Raw genomic sequence first — 19,646 nt, 5'->3', positions numbered from 1 at the left:
AATAACCTTTTTAGCAATTAGTAGGGAGAAAACTCATGCTGCTTCTTACATAATTTTGCAATTATAAAATAGCAGAAAGAATTCTATGCAGTATCTTAGGAACGCAGAGAAACCTACCAACAGGCAAAGAACACGGTCTACTGTGTTTAGGATACTATATCTTTACTATAAACAAATGCAGTGAAAGGTAGAATTTGAATTCTATATTATTAATGGATATTAATTTTTCTTTGTCAGTGAACACTTACGAAGCAAGTTTTGCTGCAGAGAGTCAGAACGATACAAGTTCACATGGTTCTTCTTAAAAACATTCTTCAGTAGTTGGGCTCTTTCAGTTAAGCTAGAAAGAAAGTGGACATGTGTGAAAAATATTTATTTACTAATTACAACATCCCTTTATCTTTGAGTCTGTTAAACTGAATTAATTATTTAATGAAAAGTGTTCATTCTCCTTTTTCTCTTTTAATTGTGCCTGAACTAATTATTAAGAAGATGATTAAAAGCGTGTGTGAGGGCAGATTATGAAATCCAGATCCCTGGTAATGTTTTTACTCGTCACAGTACAAGTAAAACATCTGTTTAAAGCACTGTTGTGTGCTTACAGTACAAATAAACGAATAATATTGTAAACATTTCAGCATGACTCCTTGAGAACCATGCAATGTAAAGGAAAGGAACTGGCTCTCTTGACGTAGTGTGGCCTGACTAGTGCCAGGCTGAGTTAGTCTTTCTTTTTCTTACAAAAGAAAGTGCTCTGAACCTCTACTGAGACAGTGCCCCAAAGGGACAGGGAAAAAAAGATGGAGAGAAAGTCACATCCATGGCCATCAAGCTGTTTGTACAAAATCATATTGATTCCATGTCCTAGCAAGGTGTGTTCCACATGAAACTCTAGGTGGTGTTTTTCTGAAGATCATATCCAAATAACAGATTACTTTTACTAATAGAAGTTGGTCACTTCAGCCCATCTCCTTCTTTCTCAGCAGTACTGCGTCTGTTGTTTTGTGTTTATTGCACTTTAACGTGATCCAAGCAACTTTCCATTTCAACCCAACTAGAGAACAGGAGTATTAAACAATTTTTAAACTGAGTCTCAAGTCTCAGGTGAATGCTGCAAACTCCAGTGAACAAAGCTGTGAATGTGTCAGGTTTCCTTACCATGCATCTTTCTTACATTTAAAGTTCTCTTAAATAGGATCCCATATTACTAAATAAATAACAACGGACTAGCCATAGCTCAGAAAGCTTTAGAAATCTGACAATTTTGATACATATAAAAGATGTGCAAGGGATATGTTAAACTCACACAAAACCTCCAATTTCTTCCTCTAAAGTTGATATTAACTGAATTAGAGCTTGTTTTTCAGAGAAATACCAACCTATCACTGACACATTTCCAATGCTGAAAAATCCATCCGCTCCCCATGTGGACTGGTCTAAAAATTAGTTCACTTACAAATAATAAAAAGTTTCTTTTGTTTGTTCTGAGTATATAGTGATTTGATTTTGTTATTGTTTTCTAGATTATCAAAGTTGTTTTTTGTGTAAGGATGTAGTAAGTATAACAGACTTCACATACCTATGTTACTGAGTTTTGATCAGTCCAATTACTTTTTCGATTAGCTTAACAGGTTTAACTTCCTGGGCTACTGACCAGACTAAGTGGTGCAAGGAATGGAACTAGACTGCTTCAGCCATTCAAACCATTAAATTAGAAATGCTTCTTCTTTCTTCAGTGAGTACATACTTATTTATAAAGTTGCACCATTGTCTTAAACTGGAGAGACTAATGGTCTGTCTCCCCTTTCTGTTCCTCTCCAGTCTGGTGGTTAAACCATATAACAGGAGGTGAGAGCTTGGCTCTTTAAGTTAGAGACAAATAAAGCTATTATTGCTACACCCATAGAGGAATGCAAAATCTACAAGATAAGAAGACAGGCAGGGGAAACCGCTTCTATGGCCCTGTTTTGACTGAAAAGACAGAATGAGATTTCCTTGTGAAAAAGGAATTGGGTACCAGTTCCACGAAAGCCGTTGGCATCTGCTGTCTGAACCAAGAGTGGAAAGGCTGGAGTACTGAGACACACCTTACTGTCAGTGTTTTAATAAGTTAGCTCTTTGGAAACGTTTTTTCCTTCATCCTAATTGCTCCTCTAGGCAGGGGAGGACCCTTGTTTTTTAGTTCAGAGCTACCAACTGCTACAGTGACCAGATCAATAAAAAATTAGGGACTAAGGTTTAAACCACAAGGATAAATTGAGTGGAAAAATAAGTATCTTCATGAAAGATGGGAGGTCAAAGAGGTGGAAGACCGTGCAAATACTTTGATACAGTTATCAGCTGTGTCTCCTTTGCAATGTATCTGAAGAACCCTTCTTAATGTGAGTTGAAATCTGCACATTTCTATGAAATTTTTGGTTTTGACAGGTGTTATTTTCATTAATAACATTCCACGCCTATTCTAGCATTTTTGACACCATCACTATTCTTTGCTCGTGTTCCAGAATGAAATGTTCAGATTGCTTAAATGCTAGACACTGAAAATTCTGCTTTAAGTTTTACAGGAACTTGAAGCATGCACACACCTTAGTTTATCTATAATGATGTTTCCACTGCACAGATCTGATTACTGGTACAGAAAATACAAATAAAGTATGAAATACATTTGGGAAAAGTGCTTCCAGCTATCCAGGTATTAAATTCTGCTCTATTTCTATACTTGAAGAAATACTGCAGGCTCTTGATGATGAATCACCCTGTTGCCATTCAAAAACATATTTAAAAATCTACACGCGAAGTCAAGAAAACATGGTTTCATAATTAACAAATGATAGATCATAGTAACTGAATACCTGTGCTCATTACGTGTACCAATATGGACAAGCAGAATATTAACTATTTTTGAACATGAAATATATATATTAACAGGCAATTAATCTCATTTATAGAAAAAAAAAATACTACTTTATATGTTTCTGACCAATTACTTAGCTGGTCTAAAAACAATGTCCAAGTGGATTGAATGAAAAACAATGATGATATGAAACAGCATTTACAGTACATATATCTAAAGTAATTTCCACAATTCTGGGCTGTTATTCATATTATTGTTAGTCTATGTAGTATTCAACCCAGTAAAAATATTTTTGTACTAAGTATTAATAATGTTGTTTCTGCTTAACCATTAGAAACAAGGTATCAGAAAAACTGTTTTTGAACAATGGTTTTTACACAAGTATCCTTTTACCTCAGCCATCCTCGTGTTTCAATTACAATGGCTCTAAATATGGAAATAACAAACTTATGCCACAAAAAGTATTCATCCACTGAAGCTGCTCTATTATTTATGCTATCAAGGCACCCTCAAGTCAATAGTATTCCAACATGAAAGTTCACTTTCTGTTGGAAAAATGACCATGCAAAATTCGTATTTTCTTGCTCAAAATATATTCTTACTTTACTGACAAATACATGTGATAAAAATCAATTTCAATGTGTTGCCTACAGAAGAGCAGAATAAAGTATTTTTGGACAACTTTGGGGAAAAAATCTGATTACATAATCTTATACACATTGAAACAGCAAGATATGATAGGAATGCTCTTCAGTGATAAGAGTTTAAAAAGCTTTTCAGATCACCACTGGAAAAATACAAGGGATGACAGATTTTAAGACTATAGACTAGCATGTCCTAGTTTCAAAGCATATGCTAAAATATAATAAAGATCTTTGAAGAACGGAGTTTTAAATTGTTTCAATGTAAATGCCATTTTTTATCCTAATTTTAAGAAAGCAGCTGAAAGCACAAATTCAGAATTTAAATAGAAAATTCCCATCCTAAGATTGTCTGATAGGAAAACATCAAAAGGTAAAGCCTTGCAATCCTATTTAAATGCATGCAGTATCAGGTCAACACAGTGCTAAAAATCTGCAACAAATATATTCTAGTTGAAAAAAATTAAGTTGAAAAAAGCCATAAAAATTAACACTAATGTACTTCTAAGTAATCATTCAGGTAGTGTCTGATTGCAACATCTAGCCAATAGTAGAATCCTGACTTGTTATCTGTGGAAGCTGAGCCTCTGGTTTTGTGTTGTAGTATTTTTAAGATGGGAATGGACAGAGTGGAAAAGTTCCTGAGTTATCTTTCTCACTATTTCCCACTTACTTCTTAATCAAACAGTGATTTAGATATTCTTAGATTATTTTGGTATTTCATGAGAACAAGTCCCTTCTTTTGCTACAGTATAAAAAGGTACTTCCGGAGACATGCACACTAGAAAAACATTATTTCGTGCTGAAGAATACACAGTAAGTTTGTCAAAAATAACTATTTGTTCTTGCATGAAAAGTGCTACAACTCAAGAGTAAGAGAGTTCTCATGCACATATTTAAAACACCTGCAGAGGACATTCCCTACCAATTTAACTACTTAGTCTGTGCTGGTAGTTAATCCAGGCACTTAGGCCACTCAAACATGTTTACAATAGTTCAATCCAATTTCTGAAGCTGCAAGTAAGTCAGTTCATCGGACCAATTTTTAAGAAAAAATATTTTCTCCATAAAGGGCAACTTTTTGTCTCTATTACCCACATTAAGTTATAATAACAACAAAAAAAAAAACAAACATGGAGAGAATAAACCCTTAGGAGATATTAAGATGTCTAACATGCATTGATTTGTGTGTTAGGTGGATGATTATATACATCAAAGAACAGAGGTCTAAAAATAACTCTGTAGAGAAGGAATGAAGACATTCTGGCAGGTAAGTAAATCACCTCCATGAAGCCCTCCTAACTACTTAATTGTGGGATAGAAAGATAACTATAAAATTAGTGGTGAAAACACCAAGTTCCTCTTACATAAATAAGAAGGGTTTTGAAAGACCTTCTTTAGGATGAAGGGTGAGCATACTGCCTAGACGATGGAACTGAAAGTAGCTGAATTTGGGAATACAAGAAAAGTCCTGGCAATGCAAGTATGGAACACGAAAAGGTACATTACCTTACTTTCTTCTGAATCCACAAGATGTTTCCCTTCTAGCACTTTCTAGTACTAATGCTTGCTTTCTTTTCTGTAATTCATTCTTCTTCAACTTTTGCTCTTTGCAAGAGAGCACACAGCACAGATTCCTCATGGCTCAAAGCTCAGCTCATTGGTATAGAGTTGGTTAATTTGGAGGAAATTCTTGCCCTGAAGCTGCCTGAATGAGCACTGCCACTGGAGAGAGGCACCCGTAACAATCAATTTAGAACACCTTTAAAGGCAGGAGAACTTACTCTTGCAAGCACTAGTGATGAAGGAAAAGTCTTGCAGTGATGAAGGAAAAGTACACTCCATGCAGGAATCATCATTAACTGGGGGATTTTGCAGTACGGAAGTATGGAGCTGCTGCCACACAGACAGCATATGGGGCCTGATGGGAGACACTATACAGGAATGTGCTCTTGTGTAGCCCACCACACTAGACTAGGTGTTGCACCAGAGGTGGAATGAGCTTCCAGGACTCATGGTACATCCCCTAGTATTTGTCTGTGGTACTAGGGAAGATGAACTCCTTTAGAGGGAAAACATTCTTGTGAAAATAATTTATAGGAAAAGAAAGGAAAAGTAAGAGCAAACACATGAGCTGGATATTCCATGAATTAGAAATGGCGGTCAGCACCTTGGTATCCAATGTAATTCGGTCTCAACTGGTAAATCCTACTAAGCTGATTCCCACAGAACTGGAGGAGGCATATAGTACGACTGAAGGAGAAAGGGAACTTAAGTATCTTTATGAACTAAAGGTGATTCCTGAAAACTGATCCTACAATAAGTGGCTGTGCTTTCTAGTCTCTTTCTGTGCATACCTTGGTAGGAAAAAACCCTTCTTGGCTAAGCCCTTTGCCATGAAGATACTAAAAAAACAGCAGTTCAAAGGAAAGAAAGAACAGAAAATAAAGTATTAACAGTCTTGGCTTTTTTTAGACTTCATAAAACTCATGAAAATGAAGATAAGAAAGCTTTCCCTCAGCCAAAGGGCACTGATGAATTGGAAGTGGGGGAGAGAGGGGGGTTTCTCATCTCACACTCCCGTTCAGCAAGCATTTGCTACGAGTTCAGCTGGGGTTAAAAAGTCTTAAGTATTTCAGTGAGTGCACACCTTTACACTGAGTTACACATAGAGATTGTCCAGTTGTTCAGTCTTACCTTCTCCCTTTTCAAATTACCTGCCTGACCCATGAAGGAGGATGTAATGAGGGAATTCTTGTGGAGTCTTAAGTTGAACGTGTATGAGGTAAGAAACAATTTCATCAAATTTGTTAGTTCTGGACTGGCACTAGATACAAAGCTAGTTTTTTTCTTTTTGATTTCAGCAAATACAAGACAGATTTTCTTGTTTTCCCCTAGGCTACCAAATAGGTTTTTATTTTTTTTTTTTTTAATAAATTGTGCTTAGGCCCAATTTATAACTATACTAGTGAATGATACAGGTTTAAACTCACTTTATGTTAATTGTTAACACAGTTACAAAAGTTTGTTCTATACATAATAACTAGAAATATAACAGTCAGCTACAAAGAAACACATCAGATAAAACTCTTGGTAAAACCTAAATCTAAGCATATGAAAAGAAGTACAGGCTCAGTATACCCGAAACCTCTTTACAGAGGTTTCTATGGATTTTGAAAAATAATCTTTGTCGTTGATACATGTATAGGGCTGAAAATATCTAGGTTTTTTTTTTTTTTAAAAAAAAAACCAAACCAAACCAAACCAAAACAGTGATCTACAGATTTTTACAGTACCTCTTGCCATGCACAACTGCCCCAGGATCCTCAGACTTTGCTTCCAATTCCTGAACTTCATCTACCAGTGTCTTAAAAGTAGCTCTCTTTACTCTGTAATAAAAATACTGCCAGATTTACTCTTGTTGAAAATAAAAGAACAGATTGTTTTGATACATATAAACATTCAATTTACAATTCCATTTTCCCAGATGACTTAAAAATCAAGCTTTGCAAGAAGAAATATTATCAAGCAAGTCTAAATAATTCATTTTATCAGCTGGTCTTGCAAATTAGAAAACACAAATATTTATTAAAAATATATGACAATTATTGAAACATTTAAAATACTAATAACACTTGTAGTAATATTTTTCAAAACCCAACAATGTGAAAATATATAATCACCAGAGATGAGCTTCATTTGCTTTTCTTATATTAGTAATTAGAACACATATTTAAAATTCAGTACTTTCTCCCATAAACCTTGGCATTTCTGTACTCACACTTTATATACCACATCAAAAAGTAAAGCTGTCATAGGAATACATAGAAGTCCCATCCAAAACACTCCGGAGCTGAACATCATAGCTGCCTGGAGGGGAAAAACAAAACAATGTGATGGTGTTATGGCAAGAACAAGTTTAAAAAAAAAAACCAACAACTTAGAAGTATCAATTAGTTAGTTGAGGGTATCAAAAGCAATTTAAACAAATCATTCTAGACCCTCTAATGTGAAATAAAACTTTAACTATTTTCTAAAATCCTCAGAGTCACTACAGAAATCCAGTAGATAGTCAGCACTAATTCATGTTAAGAAGCTGGTAGAAAGAACACACTGCTTAGCTCACTGAGAGAAGGGGAATCCGTCCCTCCACAACCCTGCTCTACACCACTATGCTGACCGTAGACATTTCCATTAAAATCAGTTTTATCAAAAATTTATCCCCCCCCACAACCCGCACAATCTTTGTCAATACGTGATGAGCACAATTTCTTATTTGTAATCAACCCTAGCAGGATATAATGGATCCTGATGCTTGATATGGATATTGGACACTGTTACAATCATTTTGCAATATGACTTGGATCTAAGTTATGTCAAACAGAACTCACTGTACCACAATTCCCACACTGCCCCAGACTCCTGTTCAACAAACTGCTTAAAAATAAGAACTAAGAAAACAATAAATTACGTAATTATATAAGTATGCGAGACGTTGTTAAATGAAGATCTAACACATTAATGCGCAGAAAAATACTTGCAAACCAGATAATTGTTTTTAGCTGTGTGTTTGCTTTTTTATACACTGCTTTATTTTAATGCATAGGAATTTCTTCTGTTCTTCTATCTGTAAACATACTAAAAACTAAAACACACTAAAAAGCCAAAACAAGCATCATACTCTATGGACATTAAAGGAAAAAAACAACCACAACAAAACTTCACCCTTGTAATTCGTGCCCAAGTATCTATATCAATAGTATTATGGATGTAAGAAGTATGATAAATACTTAATGAAGCATATTACTGAAAGATTGTTTTGCAGTCAGTATTAAAAATACCTTTGTAATGTAATTAGATTGCACAGAGAACCAAAGTTACTTACTACACGATATTATTTCAAATCCTTTGCTCATTACTTGGAGATTAATTCCTTTCTAAGGCTAAACCTCCGTATGCAACTAAAATAAACAAGCTGAAATTTTACTAACATTAACTAGCAGACAAATTCAGGTAGCTTGCAGTAGCTGAAGTCTAATTTCTGAGTGCATATATAGAAACATTTTAGAATTATACTTGATATGTACATGTGTAAAACCAGAAGTAAATTATTTTCAGATTAAAAAAGTCTCATTCTCGTACAGGTAAAAAGTTCTATTTACCTTATTTTCATATCCAAATTCCTACTAACACTGACTGTTTAGAAAGCATTAGAATGTATGTGAACTGAAAAGCTGGTAAACTTTCCACAGCTATATTAAAAGTATAAAGATATTGCCCCGAGATTCTAGTAATTATTTCTGCCAACAGCTGTCAGCAAAGGTGTAAACACCAAGCAGTGACAGGTTCAATATAAAACAATTCACATTTTCAACAGAGAAAAAAAAAAAAAGAGAAAGTTGCATGAGGAAGTGGAGAAAATGTATTAGCACAGTCACTTTAGAAGCAAAACATGACTTTTGATGTACTTGATGAAATACTCATTTCCTAAAACAGCAGCTAATAGGAAATGTTCATCACCGCTACATTTTGCAAGACTTTTTATAATTAAGTAGCAATTAGAGAGACAAAGTTTCCTAAAAAAAAAACAAGAAAAAAAAAATTAGAAAAACCCGAAACCCAACTTGAAGTAATTACGACTCTTATTTCCTATTCTAAACATTTTTTTTTAATTTATAAGGACATAGCAAAGAGCTGTGCTTGTGTTAGCCACCCTGTATTAAATGTTTGCTGGTGAAACAGCAAAAGTGATAATGTAGGTCTTAGGATGTTAATTCTGACCATTGTAATGCTAACTATGAATGAAGGAACAACTGGCGCCTACTATTCAGTCCATCCAGCCTTTGGCTTTACAAATGAACAACATGAATTGGGGAAAAAGAAAAGTTTTTCTGTGTCATATTTGAAAGCCTGTCAGATTTTTTTTTCTTTTACAGAGTTAATCCAAACCTAAAAGATTTAAAGCCGACATTCGCATTAAAGACAGAGAGCCTCTTTGTATTTTTTGGACGAAGAGGGGAAAAAATAAAATCCCACAGAGGTATTTCCTTCCTTTCTGTACAAGAAAGCTCCCCCCTCACTCTGTAGAAAACATTTTTGTCTCTAACTTTTCACATCTCTCTACACATAGGCAGGTCATCTGGGAAATGGCAAACCAATCCTTTTCAGACAATGGCACTAACAGGAGCAGCCTGTTCTGGGGACGGACTCTGGCTGCCTCTGTTTGTGGTTTACAAATTGTTCCTAATGTGAGAGATTTGTGGTCTATGCCAAGTTTTCCCCCTTTAGGCCTTGTGAAACCAAATGGACTCTGCCACAAAAGTGGCTCCCAGGGGAATTCAGAAGTAATCCAAATTGAGGGCTGGGAAGCCTAGTTTATTGTAGGACTTAGAAATCCTGCAGGGAGGATAAATAATTTGTCGTCTGTGGAGCTCATGCTCAATATTAGGACTTTCTAAAGTGAATTAACATTGCTTAAGTGCATTGTACAGATTTTTATATCAGCCCTTGTTTTTCAAAAAAAGAAAGAAAATGCTGAGCATTACTCCCTTTCATGTCTTAGTGGCAGATTAGAAATCCTGGCTGCAAAACATTTTTAATGGACTGATGAAGAGGTACTATTAGGAAATTACATGTCAAAATTAACAGAGAATATTCCCTTTTTCTTCACTACAAAATGTTCTACAGAAAGAGCTAGCTGAGATGTAAAAAGCCTTCTGAAAGTAAAGACAGAAAGGCAAAAAGAACAGCAAAATTCTTGCTGCAGAAAAGCTTATGGAAACTATCTTCAGTTTTTCTACTTCAGGTATCATCTAGGTATGTGCCCTCTCTTTATAAACTACAGATTAAAATAATACCTCCTCAACACTACCAAACCAGCTCCAGATTCTCCTACTTACTACTTCTTTCTTACTTCTACTTACTGTTGTAATATAAAAACAGATTTGCATTTATCACCCAGTGCAATGAAGTTCCAACAAGTGATCTCTTGTAATGCCTCTAGTATTTCTTTGCTATTTAGAGTTTAAAAAACATTTCGTAGGTCCTATTAATTAAGAACTAAGTAGGAACTCTGCTTGCTAGGTATAGTAAAAAGGGAGCCCCTCCATTTTCTGTAAATACATTCAAAAGAAAACAAAGCCTTACTGGTATTCACCACACAGTAAGAGGTACTGAAACAGAGGGAGTACCAGGCAGTTTGGAGACAGGTAACTGTGGAAACCTGCAGGCAGAATCTCTAAGTTTTTACTTGAACAAATCTCCTATGAGATGAGAAAAATAACTAAGGATAGACTCTGTAACATGTCTTCATTTTTCCCTAGCTCCTCTAATTTTCTTCAGGTAAGGACACTACTAGCCCATTGCAAGATCACTGATTTCCTCACTGCAGGTGGACATGAAGGGTGGAATGTATAGCACAGAGCCATGATTAAGATCTTAGTCCTAATTATATGAAGGGAAATAATAAATATTACAAATAATAAAGACACATACACAAAAGCTCACAAATACAGACACTTACTATAAATCCTAAAGCTTCACAAAGTACCTCTATGGTGACACACTACTTCTAATTGTGCTTGTTATCAGAAAATACTATTCTGCAAGAAAAGGCTAGACTGTCGTCTTCTGCCTTAGAGTAAAAGATTCCCAAGGAAACCTATCTGAGCTGATTCAAAGATGACATAAGAAACAGTATCAGGTGAAGGAGATGAAAAGTCACGTTGAGCGGATGAGTCCTGGTGGTTCTACAGGGTTTGTTACCAGGATAGGGGCTGTCTGTGCTAAAACAGGTGTGACAGGAAGAAGTACAGGAAACACTGACTTTCACTGGAATTTGTAAGGAGCTGAAGTCATCTCTCATTACAGCACATCAGTAGAGAATGTTGCTATGGAGAAAGATGGCAGCTGAATATCACTAAAGTGTCATTGTATGCATAACTGCAACAGGAATGTGTACTAAATTTGATTCACAATATTTTAAAGCGAAAAAAACCTCAGAACTTTAGTTTATAAAGGAGACTGACAATAATAATGCTGAGGGAGGGAGTTCAATTAAATGATGATACTGGGAAAAGATGAACCAATGAAAAGGAAGAATATTTGAAAACTAATACAACCAAGACAGTTCATTGTAAGCAGAAAAGTTAAATTTGCTAGTTCAAAGATCAGCTCTGCTGTTTCTGTTTGCACCTGTGCAGCTAAAGAACGGGAATGTAACTATTGAATATGGAATAGGATCTTTGAAGTATTTCTGGGAATAGCAGACTCTGGCTGTGTGGCAGAGGCACTTGACCCCACCCCAGCCAAACCAGCAGCTGTCTGCTCAGGACACAAAACTGAGGGAAGTGGCAGATGCATCACAGGTTTGTGTTGCCATCCAGAGAGACTGTGACTGGTGGAAAAAACGGGCTGACAGGAATCTCATGCAGTTGAACAAGGAGAAGTGCAAAGTCCTGCACCTGGGGAGGAACAACTCCAGGCAACAGGAAATGCTGGGGGCCGCCCACCTGGGAAGCAGCTTTGCAGAAAAGGACTTGGGGGTCCTATTGAACAGGCTGAACATGAGCCAGCAATGTGCCCTTGCAGCAAAAGTGGTGAATAGCAGCTTCAGCTTCATCAGTCAAAATATTGCCAACAGAGGTCAAGGGAGGTCCCCTCAGCACTGATGAGGTCACACATGGTGAAGTGTCCAGTTCTGGGCTCCCTAGTACAAGAGACATGGACATCCTGGACAGAGTCCAATGAAGGGCCACGAAGACGCTGAAGGGGCTGGAGTATCTCTCATATGAGAGGAAAGGCTGAGAGAGAAGACTCAGAGGTAATCTTATCAATGGAGATAAATACCCAAAGAATGGGTGTAAAGATGATGAATCGAGATTGTTACCAGTGGTGCTCTGTGACAGGACAAGAGGCAATGAGAACAAAGGGAAACACAAGAGGCTGACACAGATTGTCCAGAGAGGTTGTGGAGTCTCCATCCCTGGCGATGTTCAAAAGGCGTCTGGACATGATCCAGGGCAACTTTCCCTAGTTATCAGAGGAGCTGGACCAGGTGACCTCCAGAGGTCCATTCCAATCTCAACCATTCTATGATTGTGTATTAGGCTAAATATGGGCTTTGCTCTCCATTAGACTAAAACAAATTCCCCCTTTCAGATCAGACTTCAGACAAACATCTCCCCAAAAAAGACCTGTTGACTGGAGATTGAAGTATCTGGACAGCTACAGTTTTAAGAAGTGTTTGTGGTTTTTGTGTGTGTTTGTTTGTTTTGGTTTTGTTTGTATGTTTTTTTTTGTTAAAAATCAGTAAGGAGATTAAATGATGTATATCTAGTATGATAACAAGCACAATTCCATATAAGCAGGTTATGCAGAACAATACAGAGGGAAGCAACAATGCAATATTTATGAAACTAATACTGTTGGCATAGTATATTCTAACACATATTTTCTACATGGTGCAGCTAAATCATCCAACAAGGAATATTATTGTTTTTCACAAAGATTTTGCAAACCTCAGTCAAATGATCTAAAATTCTGCAAAATACATGCTTGATCCTTAACTTCAATTTCCGTCAGTAGTTTTATAGATCCCCTGGGTCAGAGAGAGAGAGCAGAAACAGATGGTGCTCTGAAGAACTTTACAGTGCATTATCTGCAGTACCACAATAAATTAAAAAGTTACACAGATATTGAACTTTAGCTCTTAATCTAAATGTCATGTTTCTTCTTCCAGTAAGTGTTATAATTCTGAGTTAACTTATTAATCACATAGGTATATAAAAAAAGGCCTAACAATTCAGTGCACACAACAGTAACAAATGCAAAAGAGTCAGGAGTTGCATTAGTATGAAATATGCAACAGGTTGGTTTATTTTTCTCTCCTCCTCAACTTGGTTTTCAACTCAAATCACAACCATATTTATTCAAGAAAGAGATAACCATACCAGCTTAGACCTGTATCCATAATTTTTCAAATCAATCTGCTTCTTTGAAGTGGCATTAAAAAGAAAAGTAGCCTTTGAATTGCAAAGATCAAAACATTAATGGAAATGTTTGAGCAGCTTTATAGTCTACTGACACATAAATGGTTGCTACTCTTATTAGGGTGATGTAAGCTACTGAAACTTTATTAATTAATGCAATTATTACAACAGGCCTGTTACCAATCTCTAACAGATATCAGCTATATAGCTACCAGCTATCCATATCAGGAGATCACTTGTGTCAGGATACCTCTGGTCATGTGAGCCAGAAGCCACCTTTAAATTCTTACACCTATTTGGCAACCTAGTTACCACTGTTTATAGGACTTACGAGCACTCGAACATAGACAAACATCTAGTTCCCACACCATGAGGAACAGCACGGCACAGCTGGGATGAGTTGGTCCAGTGTGGGACCAGCAATCTTGAAAGACCAGAAAACAAAGGTCTTGATGCCAGAACTGCCTCAGCATTCTAGACCAACAGGGAATTTTGGATCAAAGGGGTCTTTTTTGTGAAAAGTCAGAACAAAACAGCGAGAAACAAAATTACACTTGATTATAGTATTAGGAACATGGCAAAGAAGGCAGGGAAGTGGCCTAAACAGTGAAAAAAACTGCTGTCACTTTCATAAAGTCATCATTTTTCATTTCACTATATTTTATTCTAGAGCACAGCATTCTACAATCTTTCCTTCTGTATAAGCAACATACAGCAACACGTACGTAAAAGCCAACTTTAAAAATCTTCTTTACATTTGGAACAATACATAAAATGATGGAAATAAGTAGCGAAAACTTGCAAAAATACATTATATACTTGTTTCTTTGTCCACTAACTTATTGGGCAATGCTTTGACACTAAAAGATGAAGACAAACCAACAGTTCTTACGATTTAACTTAGGGCTGCTAGCTTCAGTGCTCTAACACAGGAGTGTTTTTGCAGCATGAACAGACTCTTTTCTTCTATTACAACTATTTTTTTCTTGAGGCATTATCTTATATTGTTCTCCATTAAAACATATTTATCAGAGCTGTATAGGTGCTTTATAGGAATACAAGAAAAACCTCAAGTTTCAAAATATTTAGATGAAACCCTTCCACTGCATCTGATGAATGAGTCTTCCATCAGCTCCATATGCTTCTTCTCTCCCCTTCAAGAGCACTAGTATTTTATTTTCTTGGAATAGAACCAGCAATAAGCATCAAGAACCTTATTATTTTCATGACATTAATATGAAGAAGTTACACTGATTCCTTATTAGACTGTTTCAGTAGGTTCTTTTCTGTCTAAAAGAAGCCATAAAACAGATGTTTGTAGAAGACAGATATCATCATCTAGTTAGGACTGAACGGCTGGATGAATGTTGTATCAAGAATACTGACTAGTAAGACTATAAACCTACTGAGGTAGAAGTCTTTTTAGCAGCTCCAAGGAGCTGAAAGAGAATATGTTCAAACTTTATTAGGATTATAATTGGTAAAATTTCCTTAAAAATCTACAGTTTATTAAAAAGGGGCATTTTAAATGAACATATTTGGAAAAAAAAATGCCTGAAAATCCTCTTCAGCATAATTTATCAGATCAGGCCAAGGCAGAACAGACAAAAAGCTACAGAAGTAGAGGTCAGCTTTTGACTTGTTCATTTAATTTCTGCCAAATGTACTTGGATGAAGTCTTCAAGCCTGACTTGCACATTCGAAGAAATTAGACAAAGCAGTGTTTGCACATGCAAGCTGAGATGTTCATAGGGATTTGTTTCTATAACGTCACTACCTTTTCTACAGTTAAATTAGTGAATCTTTTAGTTCAAATACTTACGGAAGGCCTGGACTTGCTTCAGAGAAACCCTGTGAATTCTGTCCTGCCAGAGACCACCTGGTCAGGCAGGGGCTTCCAGGGGGGCATACAAAAATCCTGCTTCCAGTCTGAGCCACTCGTATTCATTGACAGGACTTTTAGCCACACAGAGTACAGCTCAAAAAGCTAGACCAAAGCTTTTAAAATCAGTTCTTATGGTCTACGAGATGTTTAGGGGACTTTATTCTAATGTTACAGACTTCTAACTATATTCTTAGTAAGAAAACAAAACCAAAACCAACCTCACCCAACAACACACAAACAATCTCTTACAGGTACACACATCTAAAGCTACTACATACATGCACAAGCAAACACAGTAAAAAAATAAGACTGTCCATTTCAAGTACAGATACAGTTTTATCACAACAAGTATATGCATTTGGGTTTGTAAATCAGATTACTTTGGTGACACGTTCAATTCAAACCCCATGAGTATTTATTGTTGTTGACAGCTACGTCTCTTTATGAGTAACTGTTTTTCCAAGTTTGTAGGAATTGCATTTTTGCTCACAATAAATTCAGAGACTGAGCAAGTACTAAGTAAAATATCCAGTTATTTCAACAGTGAAGCAGCCACCTTTCTGTCATACCAAGTATAACACAGCCTGCTGCTTCCAATGTGCTTATTACTATAAAAGTTCTTCTGTCTTAAAGAAACTTAAGTTAATTCCTTGCACTTTCCATTAAAATGCAGTAGTTATATAAATGCCTATATACTATTTTTCCCATAACTGTTTATATGTAGGAGGTGAGATTTGTGGGTCTGAATTATCTCCGAGTGAGGGAGAGAAACGCACCTAGATTTCCTGCATCCTGCATGAGTTTTTAAATTGCTGAATTATGTCACAGAGGTGGAGTTAAAGGCACTCACTCTTTTACTGGTGTAAGGCTTATTAATAGTTGATATGCTTTGAGAACCATTAGAATAACATCCTTCTGAAACAAGCAGTTATTCTCAGTTTCTGATTCCCACTGGGACTACACGCTGAACTCCTCAGTTCAGGAGGCACTGGCCATACCCAGAAGCAGACATTAGCGTCTGGGAAATTAATACTAAATTTTAGATCTTTCTCAAACCAAATGGTTTTGAAACTTTGGCACTGAGATCCAAATTAGATCAGCACAGGCAGCAATTACGCATCTTTTATGTATTCAGTCCTATTTGCAATATTCAGAGTAGGTTAAACAAATGAGATAATAAATTAAAGTGACACCAGGAATTACTGTCAAAAGGTTAAAGATACAGCACAATAATGCATTCCAAGCAGCACATACATAGCACAATAGAAAAGGAAATGTGTGCATGACAAGCAGTTGCTAATGCAACGTTATGGCACCTCATATTTTTTAAGGCATTTTACAGTTTCAAATACTTAGCAAATCTGTAAAACTGAAGATGAAAAAAATTCTTAACCACTGCACTGCTTGTGCTACCTCATTATAAAAACCCTCCAGCCAAATAAGCACTGTAATTCTGAGTTCTGAATTTGGTAAGACTTCTCTTTAGAAAATTCAGACTTAGCAAAGAACTGCAAAGCAGCTTACCTGTCTATTCTTCCTCACTAGACCATATAATAACAGCTTGTTAGTTGAGCTCCATTTTCACAAGACAGAAATTCATACTATTTTAAACAAATATGGCTACCACACAGAAGGTATAAAAGAAGCAACTCTCTTATGCAACTCTAGTTAGCAAAACGATTCAATAAAGATTAAGCCTGTACTGAAGACTGAAACAATATTATTTGCACATATTTGGATATTAGTCAAAATATTATTTTACCTCTCCCGACATATCAGGTGCCATAGGAATGACTGGCCACAAAGAAGAGTAGATTCCAAAAAACACTACCCAAAGTGCTATGCTGCCCCAAATAGCTATATGGCTGAACTGTTGAAACAAAAAAAAGAAAACAAAACAATCATCACAGGTGTATTATGACATAAAAGAGATTTTTGTTACTTAGTATTTACAATGCAATTCTGATACATTAGATGAAATTGCCACGCCTTGTAGTAATATAACCCTGCTACTTCAGTTAGATATTTCTTGAAGAAAGAGGATACTTTCAGTGGCAATATTACTGCATTTTAAACCAATTCAAGTTCTATTACAATCAGTTCAGAGGAATTTGATTTTTCTAGTTTAAAGGTAACTCTAAGCCTTATCCCAAGGTCCTCCTTTTCAATATTAAACTTTTTGTATGTGCATATTCTGTCTTTCCATGCCATAACCACAGTTTAGCTTGATACTGTGGGGCGGGCTGACAAACTCTAAGGGCATAATATAGTTAGTAACAAGAAAAGAATAGAATTATTAATCCATCACATTTATAGAACATTTGAGAACATGGTAAAGACATCTGCTTACCAAAGTCCAATATGAGGTCTCTAATCCAGCCTTCAAACACACAGTTAGAACCACAAACTTAAAAGAGGGAGAGAGAGAGAAAAAAATAATCTTATTTAATATGGGAATCTTCCTTAACATACAGAATTGATTAGCTCTCATTTAAGAGAATAGAAGAGAAAGTTCAATGATTTTCATACTTCATGTTTACTTGCACAAATGAAATAAGGGAAAGGATAATCAATCACTTCAATTTAAATGTGATTTCCTTAATCACATTCAACAAAGCTCATAAAGCAGAAGGCAATCATTTATATGGACCTGCAGAAGCTACAGAAGAGTCTTTCCACTTTAATAGGACCTGCTTCCCAAAAAACGCTGGACCCTCAGCAGCCCCGAAGTGAAATTCTTTTAGACGACAGCCAGCTGTATTTTTCCTCCGTTTTTGTGTGTGCGCTTAGTTCTGAAGTTTAAGAGACCCTTTGAAATGGCCACAGTAAAATGCCACTAGAAGATTTAAAGAAACACCCCAGTAATGACCTAGTAATAGAACACGAAGAATTATTAGCTTCTATTAATAATCTCCACTAATTTGATTCAGAAAAATCTTCTGTATTAAAAGTCTTAAGCATTTCCCTTGCCTCCTAGAACTCTGTCAGTCTAGCTCTTATTGAGTTGTTGGCTTTTTTATTGATGGTATTTTGCATAGACAGAAAGGTTTGTGAAAAGCGTAGTCCACTTCAGTAGACGGCAGATCCCTTAGTTATGGAAAGGATGCCTATTGCTTCCTACATGAAGACAGATGATACAGATGCTGAGCTGAAAACTTGCAATTGACCAAGCTTACAGTAGTCTAAATTAAAACCCAACCAAACAAGTTTTATTTACTTCATTAGTACTTCGTTAGTAAATCAATCACCTCAGCCAAACCCTGAAAAGCCAAAGAGTTAAACGTCAGCAGCCTATGATCCATGTTCTGTATACCAAATAACATGTTAAGCAAGTCTCTCATTTTCATCCTTCTCTCTCATCTTTACTCTTTTTATGAAGCAGTCACTGAAAATGTCATATTATTGTCCTGTAGGACATACTCCAGTTTAGTTTAGAGATGACCACTAGTAGAAAGTTTATAATCCCACAGCAAGGACTAGTTGATTCAGGAAAATTGTTTGTCTCCTTCTTCTGAAATTCACACAAATAAGTTTTCTGTTTAGTAAATAAATAGTTTTTCCATTTTGTAACTCATATGTGAGCATGTATCAGCAGGTTTATCTTTATGTGCAATCTGAAGAACATAAGGCTGAGAAACTGAGTCACAAAGACTAAGCTCCAACTCTAACAGCTATAGTTGAAATTCCAGTTTGTTGGCCAGGCTGGAAGCAATGATGTGAGTTTATGGTTGAACTTCAAGGAGCCCCAGCAGCTCAGAAGAGATTTATTTCAATCAGAAGCTGAAAATAATGGGTTAAATACATTTAGCAAATCTTTCACTATGTCTGGTGCACAGAAGGATACAAATCCTGCCAAAAAGCTTTTACTCTAGCTAAAAGTTTATGCTTTTAATTCTGGAATCTGCTTCAACTACTTCTGCATTATTAAGGACAAAAAAAATATCACAGTGCCACAATTCCATTATCTAAAATGTGTGAAATCTAATTAGAAGAAAATTAAGGATCATGATGAGTATCAGAATTCAGTCTATCCAGTTCTGGTCCTATGTATGGATGAGTGAAAAAAAATGAATTATGGCAAAAAATTACTTCTGATCTGGTACAACTGCCTGCTACTTTTGAGTCAGTCGTAAGAAAAGAAAACATCCTTCTTTACAATCAGATCAAGAATTCTCATTGCATAGACAAAACAGATACACAAAACACTGCAAGTCTCTATATAAGGAGACACAGACTATGTGAATATATACCCTCCTTGCATCTTAACTGATTTCTCT

General features: G+C 36.0%; 1 protein-coding gene across 1 annotated transcript in view; it reads right to left on the bottom strand.

The window, feature by feature from the left end:
• Nucleotides 1-19,646, bottom strand: part of ATP8A1 (ATPase phospholipid transporting 8A1) — a gene marked incomplete at both ends in the record, with an annotated part of 92,494 nt that overhangs the window by 198 nt on the left and 72,650 nt on the right. Inside the window, 3 exons of the mRNA XM_080343860.1 lie at nt 249-340; nt 13,816-13,958; nt 17,132-17,239. Of these exons, the coding sequence (XP_080199986.1) occupies nt 249-340; nt 13,816-13,958; nt 17,132-17,239 (343 nt within the window). The remainder of the gene's footprint in view (nt 1-248; nt 341-13,815; nt 13,959-17,131; nt 17,240-19,646) is intronic.

The sequence above is a fragment of the Nesoenas mayeri genome (genome assembly GCF_963082525.1).
Source record: "Nesoenas mayeri genome assembly, chromosome: 4".
Taxonomy (NCBI): domain Eukaryota; kingdom Metazoa; phylum Chordata; class Aves; order Columbiformes; family Columbidae; genus Nesoenas; species Nesoenas mayeri.
The sequence above is the reverse complement of the archived record's forward strand: the minus strand, read 5'-3'. Positions and strand labels throughout refer to the sequence as shown.